At 40.8% G+C, this 17,199-nt stretch overlaps 1 protein-coding gene across 1 annotated transcript in view; it reads right to left on the bottom strand.

Moving 5' to 3' along the window:
* Positions 1–1,025: 1,025 nt before the first annotated feature.
* The window catches only part of LOC309554184 (transcription factor HES-7-like), a gene marked incomplete at its 5' end in the record, with an annotated part of 54,893 nt that continues 38,719 nt past the window's right edge, over positions 1,026–17,199 (bottom strand). The window contains 2 exons of the mRNA XM_082255815.1: positions 1,026–1,575; positions 8,068–8,155. Coding sequence (XP_082111941.1) covers positions 1,187–1,575; positions 8,068–8,155 — 477 coding nt within the window. The 3' untranslated portion in view covers positions 1,026–1,186. The remainder of the gene's footprint in view (positions 1,576–8,067; positions 8,156–17,199) is intronic.

Below are 17,199 nucleotides of genomic sequence, written 5' to 3' on the forward strand. Positions count from 1 at the left end.
GCAAAATACCCCCTGGTCTTTTAGCAGCCAAATCCTCCGGGGCTTAAGTGGTTAATAAACTATTGTAATTGACATGGATCTACTTCAACTAATAGAGACAGGATCTGAAACAACATTCTGCTGTTGGTGAGAAATCCAGCTCATAGCGTTGTCACTGAGCAGTTATTAAGGCATTTTGTAAATTTATACTTGAGACTTTTGCAACATTTTCAAACATTTATTAAGGAAATAAAAAGAAATACATTCAAAATGCTGTATAACAGCAAAATAACATGTCTATGGTGATACAAAACAAACAAATGTGCAAGGTTTTAAATACATATGCACAACATATGGAAAGGACATACAGATACTGTATAGACACACATACAAACTCATGTTTGTATACTTAAAACATGGCATGTGATTCATATAAATATTAAGTTGTATGATAGGACAGTACAGTGGAGTTAAAGAAACAGTTGTTTTATCTGCTGATACAATGACCCTGTTGGGGCACCAGGAAATGCTGATTTTGTCCCTTGTTCTAATCCCATTTGACAAATTACTGTTCCAGTTTACCCTTAGGAAGCCTATTTAATAATAATTTTTCAGGACCAAAAAAGGGAAGCCATCCTCAAACCTTTCATACCCAAGCATCTTGTATCTCAGGGTCTTATAAAAAAAGTGTCCCCAAAACTGACTCTTTGGCTTTACCCTAGAATTCTCCTGCCCTAATGTATTAAACATGTTGTAGGATAATAGGATGCTCCATACTGGTTACCTGCAGTTGGGAATACCTGTTCAGAGATTACCAGTTATGTATTCAAAAACCAAAAATGTGTGTTTTTGTGTGGATGCACTTCTAGAAACTTTCTACGGTTGTGCCTTTATGTTTTTGTATCATACAAATATATTTATGACCCGTTTGACCTGACAACCCTACAGAGATTCTGAGTACCAAAACGCATGGTCAGCCTATAGAATAGCTCCACTTGTAGCTGCAGGTAAACTTCTATTTGAAAATACAGAAAATAACCATTACTTGTTTTGAATATCCAAAAATATGGCCCCTTTGCAGCACGGAGTCTGAGAATTTCCAGCTGTGGTTGGGGGGGTCCATGTAAGATGTCCACAATCATTGAGATTTGATTAGAAAAGTCTTTCAATAGGCTTTTAGGAGTCCACTGTACTTGTCCATTTGACTTTATGGCCAAGGCCTCCAAACATAAGTTGAAGCATGGTTATGTTCCATTTGATAAGCACCAGGGTTTGGGGTACTTGAGTGCATCCAACTTGGGGGGCTTACATTTTCAGGCCCACTGAGGGGAGGTGAGCAGAGGCTTACTTCTAAGGTGGAAACGGGGGAGACATTCCCTTCAGAAGACAAGTCATCATCGCGCCTGCCAACTTGACTAGAAAGATTGAGCTGATTTGGGAAATGCAACCTGTACTGAAGGTGCGTCTGCAGCTCATCGAGGAAACGGGCCTTGGCTGTGGGGCTAATGTCCTGGATGAAGTCTTCTGTGCGGTCCAAGCAGTTTTGGAACCCAGAAAGGTAAAACTTTTCAGCAGGCTTCACCCATCGGTGAGGATCTGAAAGAGAAAGGAAGACAGTTAGAAGAGCAAAGTTTGTTCAAGATAAAGGGTATTTTGTCTGAGTGGAACAAGTCTCAAGTAGCTTGGGTATGTGCAAGATAATGCACATTAATCTGTTATAGAACACACCAAATTAATCTAACAAGCCGAAATTGGCATTTTGAGGATGAGTAATTATACATTATATCCAATTATCTGATTCAGTGATTGGATGATTGGTTTAGAGCTTCTTTATGATTGCATTGGTCTTATTCGCAATAAGGTGATGGATGCATACAAACTAAAGGCACATTTCGAAAGCCCACAAAGTGTGAGCAAATGCCAAGAAAGTCCCAAAAAGATCTGAAAACTTTACTCTTCCTTGTCTGCTATATTGTCATGGATTTATGTTTTAAAGCAAACCAATGCAGAGAAATGGTAGAAGGGGTTTGACTGTAGTCGGCCTTCTGAAAATACTAGCAGTGCAAATATCAGTAACTCATAGCACCCAATGGGGTTTCAGTTTCGGCAGACACATCTGGAACTTTGATGTGTTACTGTGACTTCTGCATTATCACTGCAACCTGCAACTCCTTCAGTTCATTCTAATAGTTTTCACATTTATTTTATACCTATACATGGCATATGCCTAATAATTTAAGCCCTTTTCTTTGCTGGTGGAACCCCTTCTTTAGGCCCTGTGGAATGAACCTAGCAAAGAACCTAAATGAAGCTATGAATTTTGAAATCTAAAAGCATATTTTACGTCCAAAACTTTTTTCTCAGTTTTAGATTGATTGGCCACGCCAGGGGTTAGTAAAATGGGTGACTGTCTTGAGCACTACAGCAAAAGGGGGAAAAATGGGATCATCTGCAACAAATGTGTGATAACTAAATCCCTGTTTTTAACCCAATCCGTTGGATAGGATAATTCGGTTGGTTGCAGACTGGCTGGTGAGTTGAGCTGGGAATTTTCTTTGGTTTTGTTTTGCATGCGTTGTCCTTCCATGTGCTCCTTGCTGCGAAAGCCAGTTGCCAATTAATTGTTACTGATATATTATTGGTGAGGGGGACACACTGGACACCTTTGCTGCCACTGTGCTATGTACTAGGTGTCCAGTGTGCCCCTGTACCTTTAAGGATGGGTGGGCTACCTCCAGGCTCACCTGCTCTCTATCTATCCATTAGAATGCATGTGCTTCTACTATGGAGGCTCTCAAACTTACAAGAGTTAGGACTGCTGATAATACTGGGGTGACGTGAAGTGGCTCTGCAGCTTACACATGTATTTGCGAATGTGTGCTAACTAAACCCCTATTTTTACACAAACTGTTAGATAGGATAATTTGGCTGTTGCAGACTAGCTGGTGGATTGAGCTAGGAATTTTCTTTGGTTTTGTTGTGCTAAGGCAGTTCACAGCTCAACTCTCCTTTTGCTAAACAGAAGCAACCAACTAATCGCAAGCAATGCTCCACATCATGAACAATGCTTGATATTTTTGGGCTATCAATGACCAGCCTAAGATTCACCTGATCTGAATCTTTGGATTTTTAGAAGCTTAGTCCTTCATACATCAATGGCTGCCAATTGGGCTGCAAGTCTCCTGAACAAGAGATAAGGGGATATCTTTCAATTGAGACAGTTGCTCAAGAGAAAACTGTCTAACAGTGGATTTCCCTCAGTTTAGAAAGGCTGACACTTTACTTCCTATCTCAAAACCACAAAGGAAGTGAAGAGAAATGCCCAATGGGTAACTGGAAGCACAACAGAAACTTTTTTTGATACTTTTGTAATCCATATAAAATTAAAAATAATATTTTAGCTTAAGACACATTTTTAAGAAAGCAGCATAAAGTCCCATGGTCTTAATCCAGCAACGAGTTTGTAATTCAGTGCCTGAAACTCTAGATCATCCTCTATCAACCTTTTAAACATAGAGGAACCCTTGCAATAACTTTCCAGTGTCAGGGAATCCTTGCCAATATAGCCTTCATCTACAGCTCACAGTACAATGTTACTATGATGGTCAATGGGAACAATCCACCTTAAATTTGTGGTCAGTGGAGGAATGCTTCTTACATTGGTGGTCAGTGGGAAGAATGCTCCTTACATTGGTGGTCAGTGGGAAGAATGTCCCTTACATTGGTGGTCAGTGGGAAGAATGCGCCTTACATTTGTATTTATTTAGAAGACTGTTTCTTAGGTTGATGGTCAGTGGGCATAATGTCCCTTACATTATTGGCCAGTTGGAATAATGATCCTTACATTGGGGGTCAGTGAAAAGAACGTCACTTACATTGGTGGCCACTGGCCAGTTGGAATAATGTTCCTTACATTGGCGGTCAGTGGGAAGAATGCCCACTACATTGGTGGCCGGTTGGAAGAATGCTCCTTACATTGGTAGCCAATAGGAAGAATGTTGCTTACATTGGGGGTCAATAAGAATAATGTTCCTTACATTGGTGGCCAGTTGGAAGAATGTTCCTTGCATTTGGGGTCAATAAGAATAATGTTCCCTACATTGGTGGCCAGTTGGAAGAATGTTCCTTACATTGGTGGCCAATAGAAAGAATGTTCCGTACATTGGGGGTCAATAAGAATAATGTTCCTTACATTGGTGGCAAGTTGGAAGAATATTCCTTACATTTGGGGTCAATAAGAATAATGTCCCTTACATTGGTGGCCAGTTGAAAGAATGTTCCTTACATTGGTGGCCAATAGAAAGAATGTTCCTCACATTAGGGATCAATAGGAAGAATGTTCCTTACATTAGTGGCCAATAGGAAGAATTTTCCTTACATTGGGGGGTCAATAAGAATAATGTTCCTTACATTGGGGGTCAATAGGAATACCGTTCCTTACATCAGGGATCAGTGGGAAGGATGCTCCTTACATGTGTGGTCAGTGGGAAATGTGTGGTCAGTGGGAGGACTACCCTCTTTTACAAATAGCTAAATGATCCTGGGTGTCAGTAGTTATGTATCTAAAAGGCAGAAATTGTTAATTACTCAAGGAACCTTGAGCAACCTCCATAGGAACCCTATTTGAGAAAGGCTCTTCTGGATTGTAAGCTCAGCACACCAGAAATCTTTCCTATTGTATTTGATTTTATTATGCATCTGTATAATCTTCTCTTTTTTGTAGCACATTGCACGTTGAACTGGATAGACTGGTGTCTTTATTCAACCTTACTGACTATGTAACTATGCAGCTTTTGGAAATTATATTGGCACTCTGCAAATGAGTAATATTATTGATTGCTACTGCTGTTATTGTTATCCTTACATTGTACAGGGGCACGGCAGATGATGTTGCAAAATTAATGAATGATTATGGCAGTCTCTTAGCCAGGGTTCCTCCCGGGGTTGCTAGGGGTTCCTTGAGCACTAAGCTGCTTCTGCCTCTTACATACATAACTATTGACAACAATTATCTTTTTAGTGATCTGTAAGGTAAGTATTTTTCCCACTGGCCAAAAGGGTAAGGAGCATTCTTCCCAGTGACCATCACCCTACTGTGAGCTGTACATACAGTAATCAATATCAGGGGTTCCCGGAGACCAGAAAGTTATTTCAAGGGTTCCTTCAAGTTAAAAGGGCTGAGAAAGGCTGGTTTTCACCACGCATATGGTGACCACGCACGTGACCTCCGAGATCGTATGTCGAATGGAGTGGTATCACCCGGGTGTCACTTACGGCAAGTGGTTGAGAGACGGATCGCTATCGGGTGGGTGGGAGATGGAGGGGGTGAGAGACAGAGCAGTATTGAGTGGATGCCGAATGGAGCAGTATAATTTGCACATATGCGAGTGGCATATTCAATAACATTTGTAAACGGAATTATGCTATGTGACATAATTTTACCCTTACATGAGCAATATTTGAAATATCGGCAATATCGGCCAGTTCCGGGGCCGATACAGATATATCGGCAAAAGTCAATATCGGCCCTCGATATATCGGCCTTGCCGATAATCGGTCGATCCCTACTAGTAACTGTACGTTTGCTTCTAATATTAGTACTAATAGTAGTAGTACTATTCATTTAATAGTAATACTACTTCTTTTGCCAATACAACTACTAGTGGTACAACAAGTCAAATAGATACTATTACTAGCAATTGTGCTACTACTTTTACAATTGGTATTGGTAGTGGTAGTATTGATGTTATCATTATTATTATGATTGAGCCACTGTTCAAAACATACCAAGCCATGATATATTTTGAATACACAAATACAACAAGCAAAAGCAATTATAATAGTGCCCAGGAGAGCTTACAATCTACTGTAAATTATTTTTTTTCACGATTAGTCTACTGGGGGTGCTCCTGACTGTAAGGACCATGTCACATGTCCTGTGGTTGGTGACAACTTTCCAGTGACAGGATAATTAAGGCTCCATTCACACCAATGCATTTTTTCATGCTTTTTTCAGAAAAGCAGGACTTTTTTTTTTAACATGGGTTCCTATGCAACACATTCACATTAATTCATTTTTGTGCCTCTGCCTTTTTGGAAAGCGTCAGGGACTTTTTTAAACACAAAACGGTGCTTTGTTTTTTTGGTTCAATAGACTTCAATAGAGAAGCTGTAGAAAAGCACGTAGTGCATTTTTAACATGTTTTTACAGCAATTTTGCCATAATTTGTGTTTTTTTAAATCTGCCCAACAACTTTTCAAAAAAAAAAAAAGCATTAAAAACCAGAAACGCAACTCGCGGAAGAAAAAGTGGAAAGCACAGCAAAAAGCACTACAGAAACGCTCAAAAGCAACATGCATAGGCGTGAATCGAGCCCAAGAGATTGGAGCTGCTCCCTTGCTAGTCAGGAGACAGAGATCATGCTATGCCTTTGCTAGTGAGGAAGATTCAGCAGCAAGGAAGGGATTTCTTAGAGGTACGTGTAAGGCATTCCTGGGTTATGTGTCACCAGCAATGGAATCGCTAAAGTACAAACATTCCATTACAGTCTGGGTCTATGACATTATTACTATACAGTATATTAGCCTTTATATTATTTCAGCTTTTTAGAAAGAAGTGCCATTTCAGGGTAACAACCTCTGGGGCTGACTTGTAACCAGTGGTGTATTTTGGTTTTGTGCTGCCCTAGGCAAGACTAAAATTGGGCGCCCCTCCCCCACCTATGTAACTTTTCCCCACTCCTTTTTTAATGGATGTGGCTCCCTCCAAAATTGAAGGACTACAAGTCCCAGCATGAACCCCTGAGATCTCACGAGAGAGCAAGAAAGGGGGGATGAGAGAGAGAGAGAGACAGGGAGAGAGAGAGCGCGAGAGGGGGGATAAGAGAGAGAGAGAGCGCGAGAGAGGGGATAAGAGAGAGAGAGAGCGCGAGAGAGAGAGAGAGAGAGAGAGAAGAGGGATGAGAGAGAGAGAGAGAGAGAGAGAGAAGAGGGATGAGAGAGAGAGAGAGAGAGAGAGAGAGAGAGAGAGAGAGAGAGAGAGAGAGAGAGAGAGAGAGAGAGAGAGAGAAGAGGGATGAGAGAGAGAGGGGGGGATGAGAGAGAGAGAGAAGAGGAGTGAGAGAGAGAGAGAGAGAGGGGGGGATGAGAGAGAAGAGGGATGAGAGAGAAGAGGGGTGAGAGAGAGAGAAGAGGAATGAGAGAGAGAGAGAGAGAGAGAGAGAAGAGGAATGAGAGAGAGAGAGAGAGAAGAGGAATGAGAGAGAGAGAGAGAGAGAGAGAGAGAGAGAGAGAGAGAGAGAGAGAAGAGGAGTGAGAGAGAGAGAGAGAGGAGAGAGGTGAGAGAGAGAGAGAGAGAGAGAAGAGGGGTGAGAGAGAGAGAGAGAGAGAGAAGAGGGGTGAGAGAGAGAGAGAGAGAGAGAAGAGGGGTGAGAGAGAGAGAGAGAGAGAGAAGAGGGAGAGAGAGAGAGAGAGAGAGAGAAGAGGGAGAGAGAGAGAGAGAGAGAGAGAGAGAGAGAGAGAGAGAAGAGGGGTGAGAGAGAGAGAGAGAGAGAGAGAGAGAGAGAGAGAGAAGAGGGAGAGAGAGAGAGAGAGAGAGAGAGAGAGAGAGAGAGAGAGAGAGAGAGAGAGAGAGAGAGAGAGAGAGAGAGAGAGAGAGAGAGAGAGAGAGAGAGAGAGAGGGGTGAGAGAGAGAGAGAGGAGGGATGAGAGAGAGAGAGAAAGAGAGAGAGAGGGGCGGTGAGAGAGAGGGGGGATGAGAGTGAGAGAGAGGGGGTTGAGAGAGAGGTGGCTCTAGCAACCAGTGGCCAATAGAGACTCAGGTGGAGGGGGGCAGTTTCTTTGCTGTCCCCCTGCAAAGTGCTGCCCTAGGCCTGGGCCTTGTTGGCCTAGGCCAAAATACAGCACTGCTTGTAACATCAAATCAGATCCTAACTGTCACTTATCCAGCATGGAGTAGACAATAAAAGCTAAAGTCCTGGCTGCTGTTTTAAAAATCCCACTACCCTGTTCCTAAAATTTAGATATGACATCGCTTATAAAAAAAGGCACACAGTCAATAAAAAAAAAAAAGATCAGAAAGATTAATACCGTGTGACTTCATACGGGTGATGTTTCTGACATAGATGACCGCCAGCTCCAGGATCTCTGCTTTCTCCATTTTAGGATTGCGAAGCTTCTGCAGGAGAATAATACGGAGAAAAAGAAAGCCAAATAGTTACAAAAAAATGTACTGTACATTATAAAATGTCAGGTGCTCTAGTGATTTCCCCTTCCCATCCGGTACTTTTCTTTTATAATTTCTCTTTATTCATTTTTTCAATTACATAGAAACACAGAGACAACAACATAATACCAACCAAAAAAAACAAAACCCCCCCCCCATTTCCTTCCACGTCCCCCCAGAGCACCTAGTCTAGCCTCTACCGACATCCTACAATCCTCAATATTAATAATATGGTAGATATATTACATATTTTTAAATTCGACCAATATATTTTACTCAATCAATCAGAAACAGTGTATATAGAATTAACCCATCCACCCCATACCTTATCAAATTTCATGGGCATTCCTCTATTTGAATATGTTGCTTTATATAACGGAAGAACCCTATTTACTAATGCCTTCCACGCATCAAGCTCGGGGGCGGCTGTTTTTTTCCATGATAATATAATCAGGTATTTAGCATAAAATAATAAAAGAGTAAGTAGAGTGCAAATCGCTCTGGTGGGAGCAACCCGTCAACTAAATTTAATAGACACACCCTTATAGATGGGCAAAGTTTAATATTAGTGACCGAATGGATAAAGTCCATGACCTGACAACAGTAATTATGAATATGGGGTCAATCCCAAAAAATGTGGACAAAGTCGGCTCCAGAAGCAGAACAGCGCCAGCACAAGGTTGGGACTGGATTTTTCATATATATATTTTAGTATTTATACTATAGGATAATACTTTTATTACTATTAATACTGTAAGTATTGTTGCAGTGACTGATTTTACGGATATGGCTGGTACTGTCATTAATATACTTTGCACTGCTATGGTATTAGCACTGAATATTGGCAAGAAAATGATGACACCAAATCTAAAGTTCTGTCTTAGCTGGTTGCACAAGTTATAGTCATGAATCTGACCTTGAAACACGTAGTATAAATTGACATGACTAAGGGCTCGTTCACATCATATGTGCATGAAAACTGGGCAGATTTCACTCACAGAGACATCAGTTTTCATGCGCATTTCAGTAAGTTTTTTTGCACACTGACATCAGTTTCCATGCGCATCAGTTATTTGCCCTGTTCACACCAATGTTGATTTCAAGTTTTTTTTTTCTGTGCAGAAAACTGCATACACATTAGATTCCAGCGCAGAAAAAAAAATCTGTACGTTGTGGTGTGAACAGGCAACATAGAGAACCACTGTTTTCTTTTAGTTCTTGCAGAATGTGTGCAGAAAAACTGACGTCTCTGCACCATGGTGTAAAGGAGGCCTTAGGCCTGCTTTACACCCATGCAGGTTGCAGTTGATGCATATTCCAGGTGCATTTTGCATTTTTCAATACACATTTTGACCCAATGAAGTCTATGGAGCTAAAAACCAGAAAAAAAGTCCCTGGCCTTTCCCATAAAATGCACAGATGTGAACGGAACCCATAGGAAACCATGTTAAATGGACTGTGGGGTGTTTCTGCAAAACTAAAAATGCAATAGAAATTGCAAAGGTGTGAACCAGGCCTTAGACACATGGGACACCACAAGCTATCACTACATAATATTGATTGAATTATCAGTATACACTCTTTAGCACCATGATCCCAAAACTGCAGCCCATGGCTTGGTGTGGCCCATTGACTGTTTTAACTGGCCCTAGGGGTAGTATTCCTCTCATTAACACCAACGATGGGGCACTATTCCTTACACTGACACCAACATTGGGCACTATTTCTCCAACTGATAGCACAAATAGGGGCCTATTTCTCCAAATGACACTGATACCAATGATGGAACTCTATTCTCCCACTGGTATCAAAGATGGAGAACTATTCCTCCCACTGACACCAACAATGGGCACTATTCTTTCAATGATACCAATGATGGGGCACTATGCTTCCAATTGATACCTATGATGGGGCACCATTTCTCCCACTGATACCAAGGTAGTCCTATTCCCCCCCAAATGACACTTAACAATGGGGCACTATTTCTCTCACTGATATCGAAGATAGACACTAGTCCACCCAGTGATACCAATGATAAGGCAATATTTCTCACATCACTACCAACAATGGACATTGTTTCCAACTGACACCGATAATGGGACAATATTTCTTCCACTAATACCAACCATTACTCACTATTCCTCCAGATGACAGCAACAATGGGGCAGTATTCCACTGAAATTAACCAATAAGGCATTATTCCTCTTCTCACTAACTTACAGGTGCTATGTATTTTTTTTACCCACTGATCACCAACCCTGTGACATTTTTTACTCCCGTTGACGCCAGGTACTTTCTACTACCATTGGCCATAGTTTGGCTCCCCCAAGGTCCCAAAGCGGTACTTAACCCTCCTATCCTTTGCATCCTTGGAAGCTGCCATCTTAGCCTCTGTTCGATTTGAAGATACCATGGTGCTGCACCTGTGATCAGTTATGACACCAGCCATTTGATGGCTTGACAGTTTAGTCGAGAACACAAGTGATTTAACAGTTAGCATTCACGGCATGCCTTGAATGTGACTGTTTTGGGAAACATCGAAATTGATGGGTTTGGTACTACTTTAAGGACAGTGAACTGGCCCTTGCTTTAGCTCATGAGTTCGGAGGGGCATGGTATGCCAAGCCAGAGCTCTCACTTCAACCTGCAAGGCAATGTCATAATGTGCTAGTATGCATTGCAAATTGTTACATTGAAAGATTACAAAGCTAAAAAGTTAAAGTGGTTGTAAACCCTCACATATACCCAGTGAAGTGACTGGCCCCAGGTGGTACACAGAGATGAAACAAATCCTCCTACATACTTTGTATCTGTCCTCTTTTCTCTACATCCATTCACAGTGAAATTACACTCTGCAGAGCTTAGAGAGGAGAGCTGATTGGATGGAAGAGACACACCCCACTCCACACAGCACACAGGAACAGAGCTGAGGCTGTCAATCAGCTGGAGGTCCCTCCCCTGTCACTACTTTTCTCCTGGTGTCAGAAAACCTAATAGTAGTAATTTATGATAAAAGCAGAAAGAAGTGACACATTGGGATTGATTTACTAAAGGCAAACAGACATTGCACTTTTGCAAGTGCAGTTTCTCCGGAGCTTAGTAAATGAGCTAAAGCTTCACTTTACAAATAACACCCAATCACATGCAAGGAAAACAAAAAAGAAACTGCATTTTTGCTTGCACATGATTGGATGATGAAAATCATTAGAGCTCCCCCTCATTTACTAAGCTCTGGAGCAAGAGCACTTGCAAAAATACCCAGTCTATTTGCCTTTAGTAAATCAACCCCTTAGTGCTCTTAATTAAGACAAGTACACACTATAGAGAGATATGGTTTGTTCATATTTAATGTCTGAGGTTTACAACCACTTTAATTGTTAAGGTTGTAATAAGGCCTGCTTGCATTTGCTAAAAAGGAGAGGCTACCAACTACTCCAACGTAAAAAGGCATTATGAAGACAGCCATTGCTATGGTCTACTTCTAGAAATGTTAGTAGCCTGGCTCTCATACTCACTGGCTTTAAATCCTAAGAGTCATTTTTCTCTAACCATCCTGATTGCTATACTGGGGCGGCGGGGCCAGTGACTCACAAAAATGTTGAAGCAACAGGAGCTACATAATAGTCATTAGTAGCATTTTCCGAAAGAGGACAGAGATGGCATCTTATTTTTCCCACGAGAGGTTGACCTTAAAGCCCAACTCTAAGAATACAGAAAAAAAAAAAATCAACCCTTGCCATGGGCTATCGTCTTCCTCCGCACTGCAAGGGTTAAATTGCTCATTATGTCTAGGGGCAAAGGATTAAGGAGAAAATACTTAATTTATTACTCACTTCAGCAGGCTTCCTCCATTGCTATGACCAGTCCCCTACAACTCCTCTATAAGCCGTGGATTGCACTACAGCCTCCAAAACGTACAATGCAAGGTTAATGACACTGTATTGTACGTGGTGATGATGCAGAGTCTGTGCCCACATACTGGAGCTACGGTGGAGAGCGATGGAGTGGTCAGTGCGGGGTAGTGAAAGCCTCTTTTGCAATCCGCTAGTCATAATTAGCAAGTAACCCTTACAATGTGAGGAGGCCTCACTTATGATTTTTAATGGAGCTGGGCTATTAAAACCACACAATCAACTCTTTGGACAAGGACATGAAATTGTCATAGGCTTTGTTCCCTAGTGCCTTTTTTTCCCTCGGAAAAAGCTTCCAGTAAAAAATTCTTCCCCTTTACACAATAACCAGTACACAGCAGAGTTGTATAAAGTACTGGAAAACCCATACTTGAGTAAAAGTACAAGTGCTCGGTCAAAGAGTGACTTGAGTAGAAGTGGAAGTGCTCAAACAAAAAGTGACTTGAGTAGAAGTACTAAAGTATTCAACATTTTGTGTACTTAATGATTGCAAGTAGTTTTTTTAAAAATTTTGCTACTCAAGTACTGAAAGTAAAAGTACCAGTAGTTTTGAAAAAAAAATTGCTACTCAAGTACTGAAAGTAAAAGTACAAGTACTGTGTTAAGTAGTTATTAAAGAAAAAAGTCAAAAGTTTGAACATCATATTGTTTTTTATTATTTCAAATGCAGCTTTTATTTATACATACAGTAGCTTTTATTTTCTTATGCGCTGACAATACACATGTTTTGAGCTTCATGAAACCTGCCATCTACTGTTCTGGCAGTGGTAATTTTTATAATTGTAACGAGTAACTATGCAGCACAAAAAAAATATAATCGGAGTAGAAGTATTGAAATCATCGAAAAAATGTAGTGAAGTAAAAGTGGAAGTAGGAGAAATAAATTCTACTCTAGGAAAGTACAGATACCGCCTTTCGGTACTTAAGTACAGTAGTGAAGTATTTCTACTTAGTTACTATACATCTCTGGTACACATATATGTGCTAGTTAGACATCACATTCTGAAACCATGGGCATTATTATGGAGTCCCTCTGCCTTTTTTGGATAATAGCTTCCACATTTCTGGGAAGTCTTTTCACACTATTTCGGAGTGTATCTTTGAGATGTTGTGTCCATTCAGCCAAAATAACATTTGTGAGGCCAGGTACTGATGTTGGATAAAAAGACCTGGCTTGCAATTAGCTTTCCTATTTATCCTGAAGGTGTTCAATAAAGTTGAGATCAGGTCTCTGAGAAGACCACTCAAGTTCCTCCCCACCAAACCCATAAAACCACATTTTTATGGAGCTGGTATTGTACACATCATGTTAGAACAGAAAAAAGCCTTCCCCAAACTCTTACTGTAAGGTTGGAAGTACACCATTATCTAAAATGTCTTTGCTGTAGTATTTACAGCACCCTTCACTGGGAACACCTATAGTCCATAACTTAGAAGAGTGTTCCCATACTTTGACAAAATAGGTAGGCGTTACACCTAGGCTGGACATAAAAAGTAACAAAATTACTCTTATCCTATGAGAATTCATCAAACAGTAAATCAGATCACTGGGCTGACTGAACTACGCATAGAGAACTTCAATTGAATGACTACTAGGAGGTCACTTGTGCATATGAAAATTTTCCCCCTCGGGTCAAAAGTCCACCTCAAACGTATTCACTCCTTATAAGCTCCCAAACAATTACCTATGGATTACTATCAGTTCATCTGCACTGGACAAATTTTGCTTCATAGGTTATGAAGTGATCATAATGCCCATAGTGTGAATCCAGCTTTAGTATGCTCAATCAGTTTCTAGAGGTCCCTTGAGCAGTGAGAAATAGTAAAATGATCTCCTAACTACGCCGATGATATGTTAGTGAACACCGCCATTTTTACTGTTTGCATTTTTTTTCTGTTTTTGTTCATTTAATTTCAAGATTACTATAAATTGTAACGTACAGAGTTGGAGGATGAAAAATCTAGCAAGGATGCCATAACAAGGTATTCTTTCATTCTTATATAAAAAAGTATACATGTGCAATTCATTTCATTCCAAGTTGGAATTCAGACAAATGTTTCGTTATTCGGAAATTCGGATGTATCCAAATTCCGAATCACAATAGTAACAAATGTAAACTAATCCTCCGAAATAAGGAAATTAAATTAGTCCAAAGTAACGAAATTTGAATTTGACTCAAATTCGCAAATTAATATGAAATGTAAACATATTGAAATTCTTAAATATGAAAAATTCAGAATTAAAAAAAAAAAATGATACTATATGCCAATTCAAACTACCCAAATTTGATAGAATTGAATAACGAAGTAAGAAATGAAAATAAACAAACAAAGGAATTTAACAAGTTTACCTAAATTAAATTATTAAATTAATAAATTAAAATTAAATTAAAACAAATGTTTTCGTCCTGCACATTTCTATTAAAAAAACTTCTATAATTTAGTGGTCTTATTAATGTACCTCTAACATTAGGTATAAGTATTTTTTTTTTTTTAGCAGAGGTTCCGTGAGGCCTTAAAAATATTGCAAGGGTTGCTCTAAGGCAGTGGTCCTCAACTCCAGTCCTCGGTGCCCACTAACAGGTCAGGTTTGCAAGATAACTAAATTACATCACAGGTGATCTCATTTGCCGCTCAGTGATTGCAGTATTCTAGTCTGCATCACTGCAAGGTAATACCTAAAATCTGCCAGTTAGTGGGCCCCGAGGACCGGAGTTGAAGACCACTGCTCTAGGGTACAAAGGTTGAAAAACGTTGCCATAGACATTACACGGTCTTGCAATCCGTCAATAATCTAGTGTCCATGTGGCAAAAAAAATAAAATGATCAGGCATAATAGAATCGTCTGCTCAATTGATATTGAGTCCTTTGGCAAAGGTACTCACCTAACTTTCTTCTCAATTGCCCTAAGTGGGAATGCTTGTATGGCTACTGAGCATCTGTTTGAGGCCTAGGAGACATTGAGTCTACATGGAGTCATTGAGTTCTACAGTTCATTCTTGAATGTCTTTGACATGAATTTCCATTCTACGCATGCTTGGGAAGCTGTAGAAACAGTGCAGACAATCCTGCCAAATGCATCCACCGTGCTTGGTCATCTGATCTGTGATGTCATTTGACCTAGTGCAGATGACACAAGGGAAGTTCCTGGTCCTCAGTAGCCAGGAACTTTAGGAACAAAGTCCTTTAGCACCTAAGGCAAAAAAGGTCCCACTGTAGCCCGTACCCTCAAACCCCCTCCCCCCCCCCCCATGGGTGTACCAATGGGTACACTACATTGAGGGGACTGTTTTCACCTAGGGCAGTAAGGTGGGTCATATTTGCACTGTAGCCCATCCCTATGTAACTGTGTATTCTTTAATTTACAGTACACCCACAATCCAATGACTTGCCCCTGCAATTTCAGAACCTGCATTTAGATAGGAAGGGTCAATCCATTCAAAAATGTGGAATATCACTTGTATACTTAAATGGTCAGACATCTCTCTCAAGTAATCCAACGATAATATCTCAGTGGTTGAGTTTACAGGCCTGCTATGGCTATTACAACCAGCTTTTTCATTTTTTGTGGAGTTAATCTGTAATGTAAAGGAAACGGGACCACCAAAAGGTTAATGGGAATTCACAAATATTGATGGAAACTGAGATCAAGAAAAAAGGACAGAGCAGGCCAACAGGCAACGTACTCCACCTAAAAGAATGACCAATTTTCATAGATTGGCAGTAAAGGTAATCTAGCTTCATGTCTGTCTAGTGTAAATTGAGGCTACAGAATATGAAAGCAGTGCAGAAAGTGGAAGGTTCTCACTTTCCCTGTGGGCCCTCAGTAAGGGAAAGAGCAGAGAATCTACCTATACTTACAGTATCTCACAAAAGTTAGTACACCCCTTTCACATTTTTGTAAATATTTTATTATATGTTTTCATGTGACAACACTGAATAAATGAGACTTTGCTACAATGTAAAGTAGTGAGTGTACAGCTTGTATAACAGTGTCAATTTGCTGTCCCCTCAAAATAACTCAACACACAGCCATTAATGTCTAAATCGCTGGCAACAAAAGTGAGTACACCCCTAAGTGAAAATGTCCAAATTGAGCCCAATCAGCCATCTTCCCTCCCCGGTGTCATGTGACTCATTAGTGTTACAAGGTCTCAGGTGTGAATGGGGAACAGGTGTGTTAAATTTGTTGTTATCGCTCTCACTCTCTCATACTGGTCACTGGAAGTTTAACATGGCACCTCATGGCAAAGAACTCTGAGGATCTGAAAAAAGAATCGCTGCTATACATAAAGAAGGCCTAGGTTTTAGGAAGATTGCCAAGACCCTGAAACTGAGCTGCAGCACAGTGGCCAAGATCATACAGTGGTTTTACAAGACAGGTTCCACCCAGAACAGGCCTCGCCATGGTCAACCAAAGAAGTTGAGTGCACATGCTGATATCCAGAGGTTGTTTTTGGGAAATAGACACACGAGCAACCACTTCCAGCATTGATGTAGAGGTTGAAGGTGGAGGGTCAGCCTGTCAGTGCTCAGACCATACGCTGCACACTGCCTCAAATTGGTCTGCATGGCTGTCATCCCAGAAGGAAGCCTTTTCTATAGATGATGCACAAGAAAGCCCGTCAACAGTTTGCTGAAGACAAGCTGACTAAGGACATGGATTACTGGAACCATGTCCTGTGGTCTGATGAGACCAGGATAAATGTATTTGGTTCAGATGGTGTCAAGCATGTGTGGCGGCCACCAGGTGAGGAGTACAAAGATAAGTTTGTCTTGCCTACAGTCAAGCAAGGTGGTGACGTGTCCTGGTCTAGAGCTTCATGAGTGCTGCCGGCACTGGTTGACTACAGTTCATTTAGGGAACCATGAATGCCAACATGTACTGTGACTGGGTGGCAGAGCAGTATTCCAACATGATAACGACTCCAAACACACCTCCAAGACAACATTGCCTTGCTAAAGAAGCTGAGGGTAAAGGTGATGGACTGGCCAAGCATGTCTCCAGACCTAAACCCTATTGAGCATCTGTGGGGCATTCTCAAAAAGAAGGTGGAGGAGCGCAAGGTCTCTAACATCCACCAG

The sequence above is a fragment of the Pelophylax lessonae genome, assembly GCF_965119305.1.
Source record: "Pelophylax lessonae genome assembly, chromosome: 4".
Taxonomy (NCBI): Eukaryota; Metazoa; Chordata; class Amphibia; order Anura; family Ranidae; genus Pelophylax; species Pelophylax lessonae.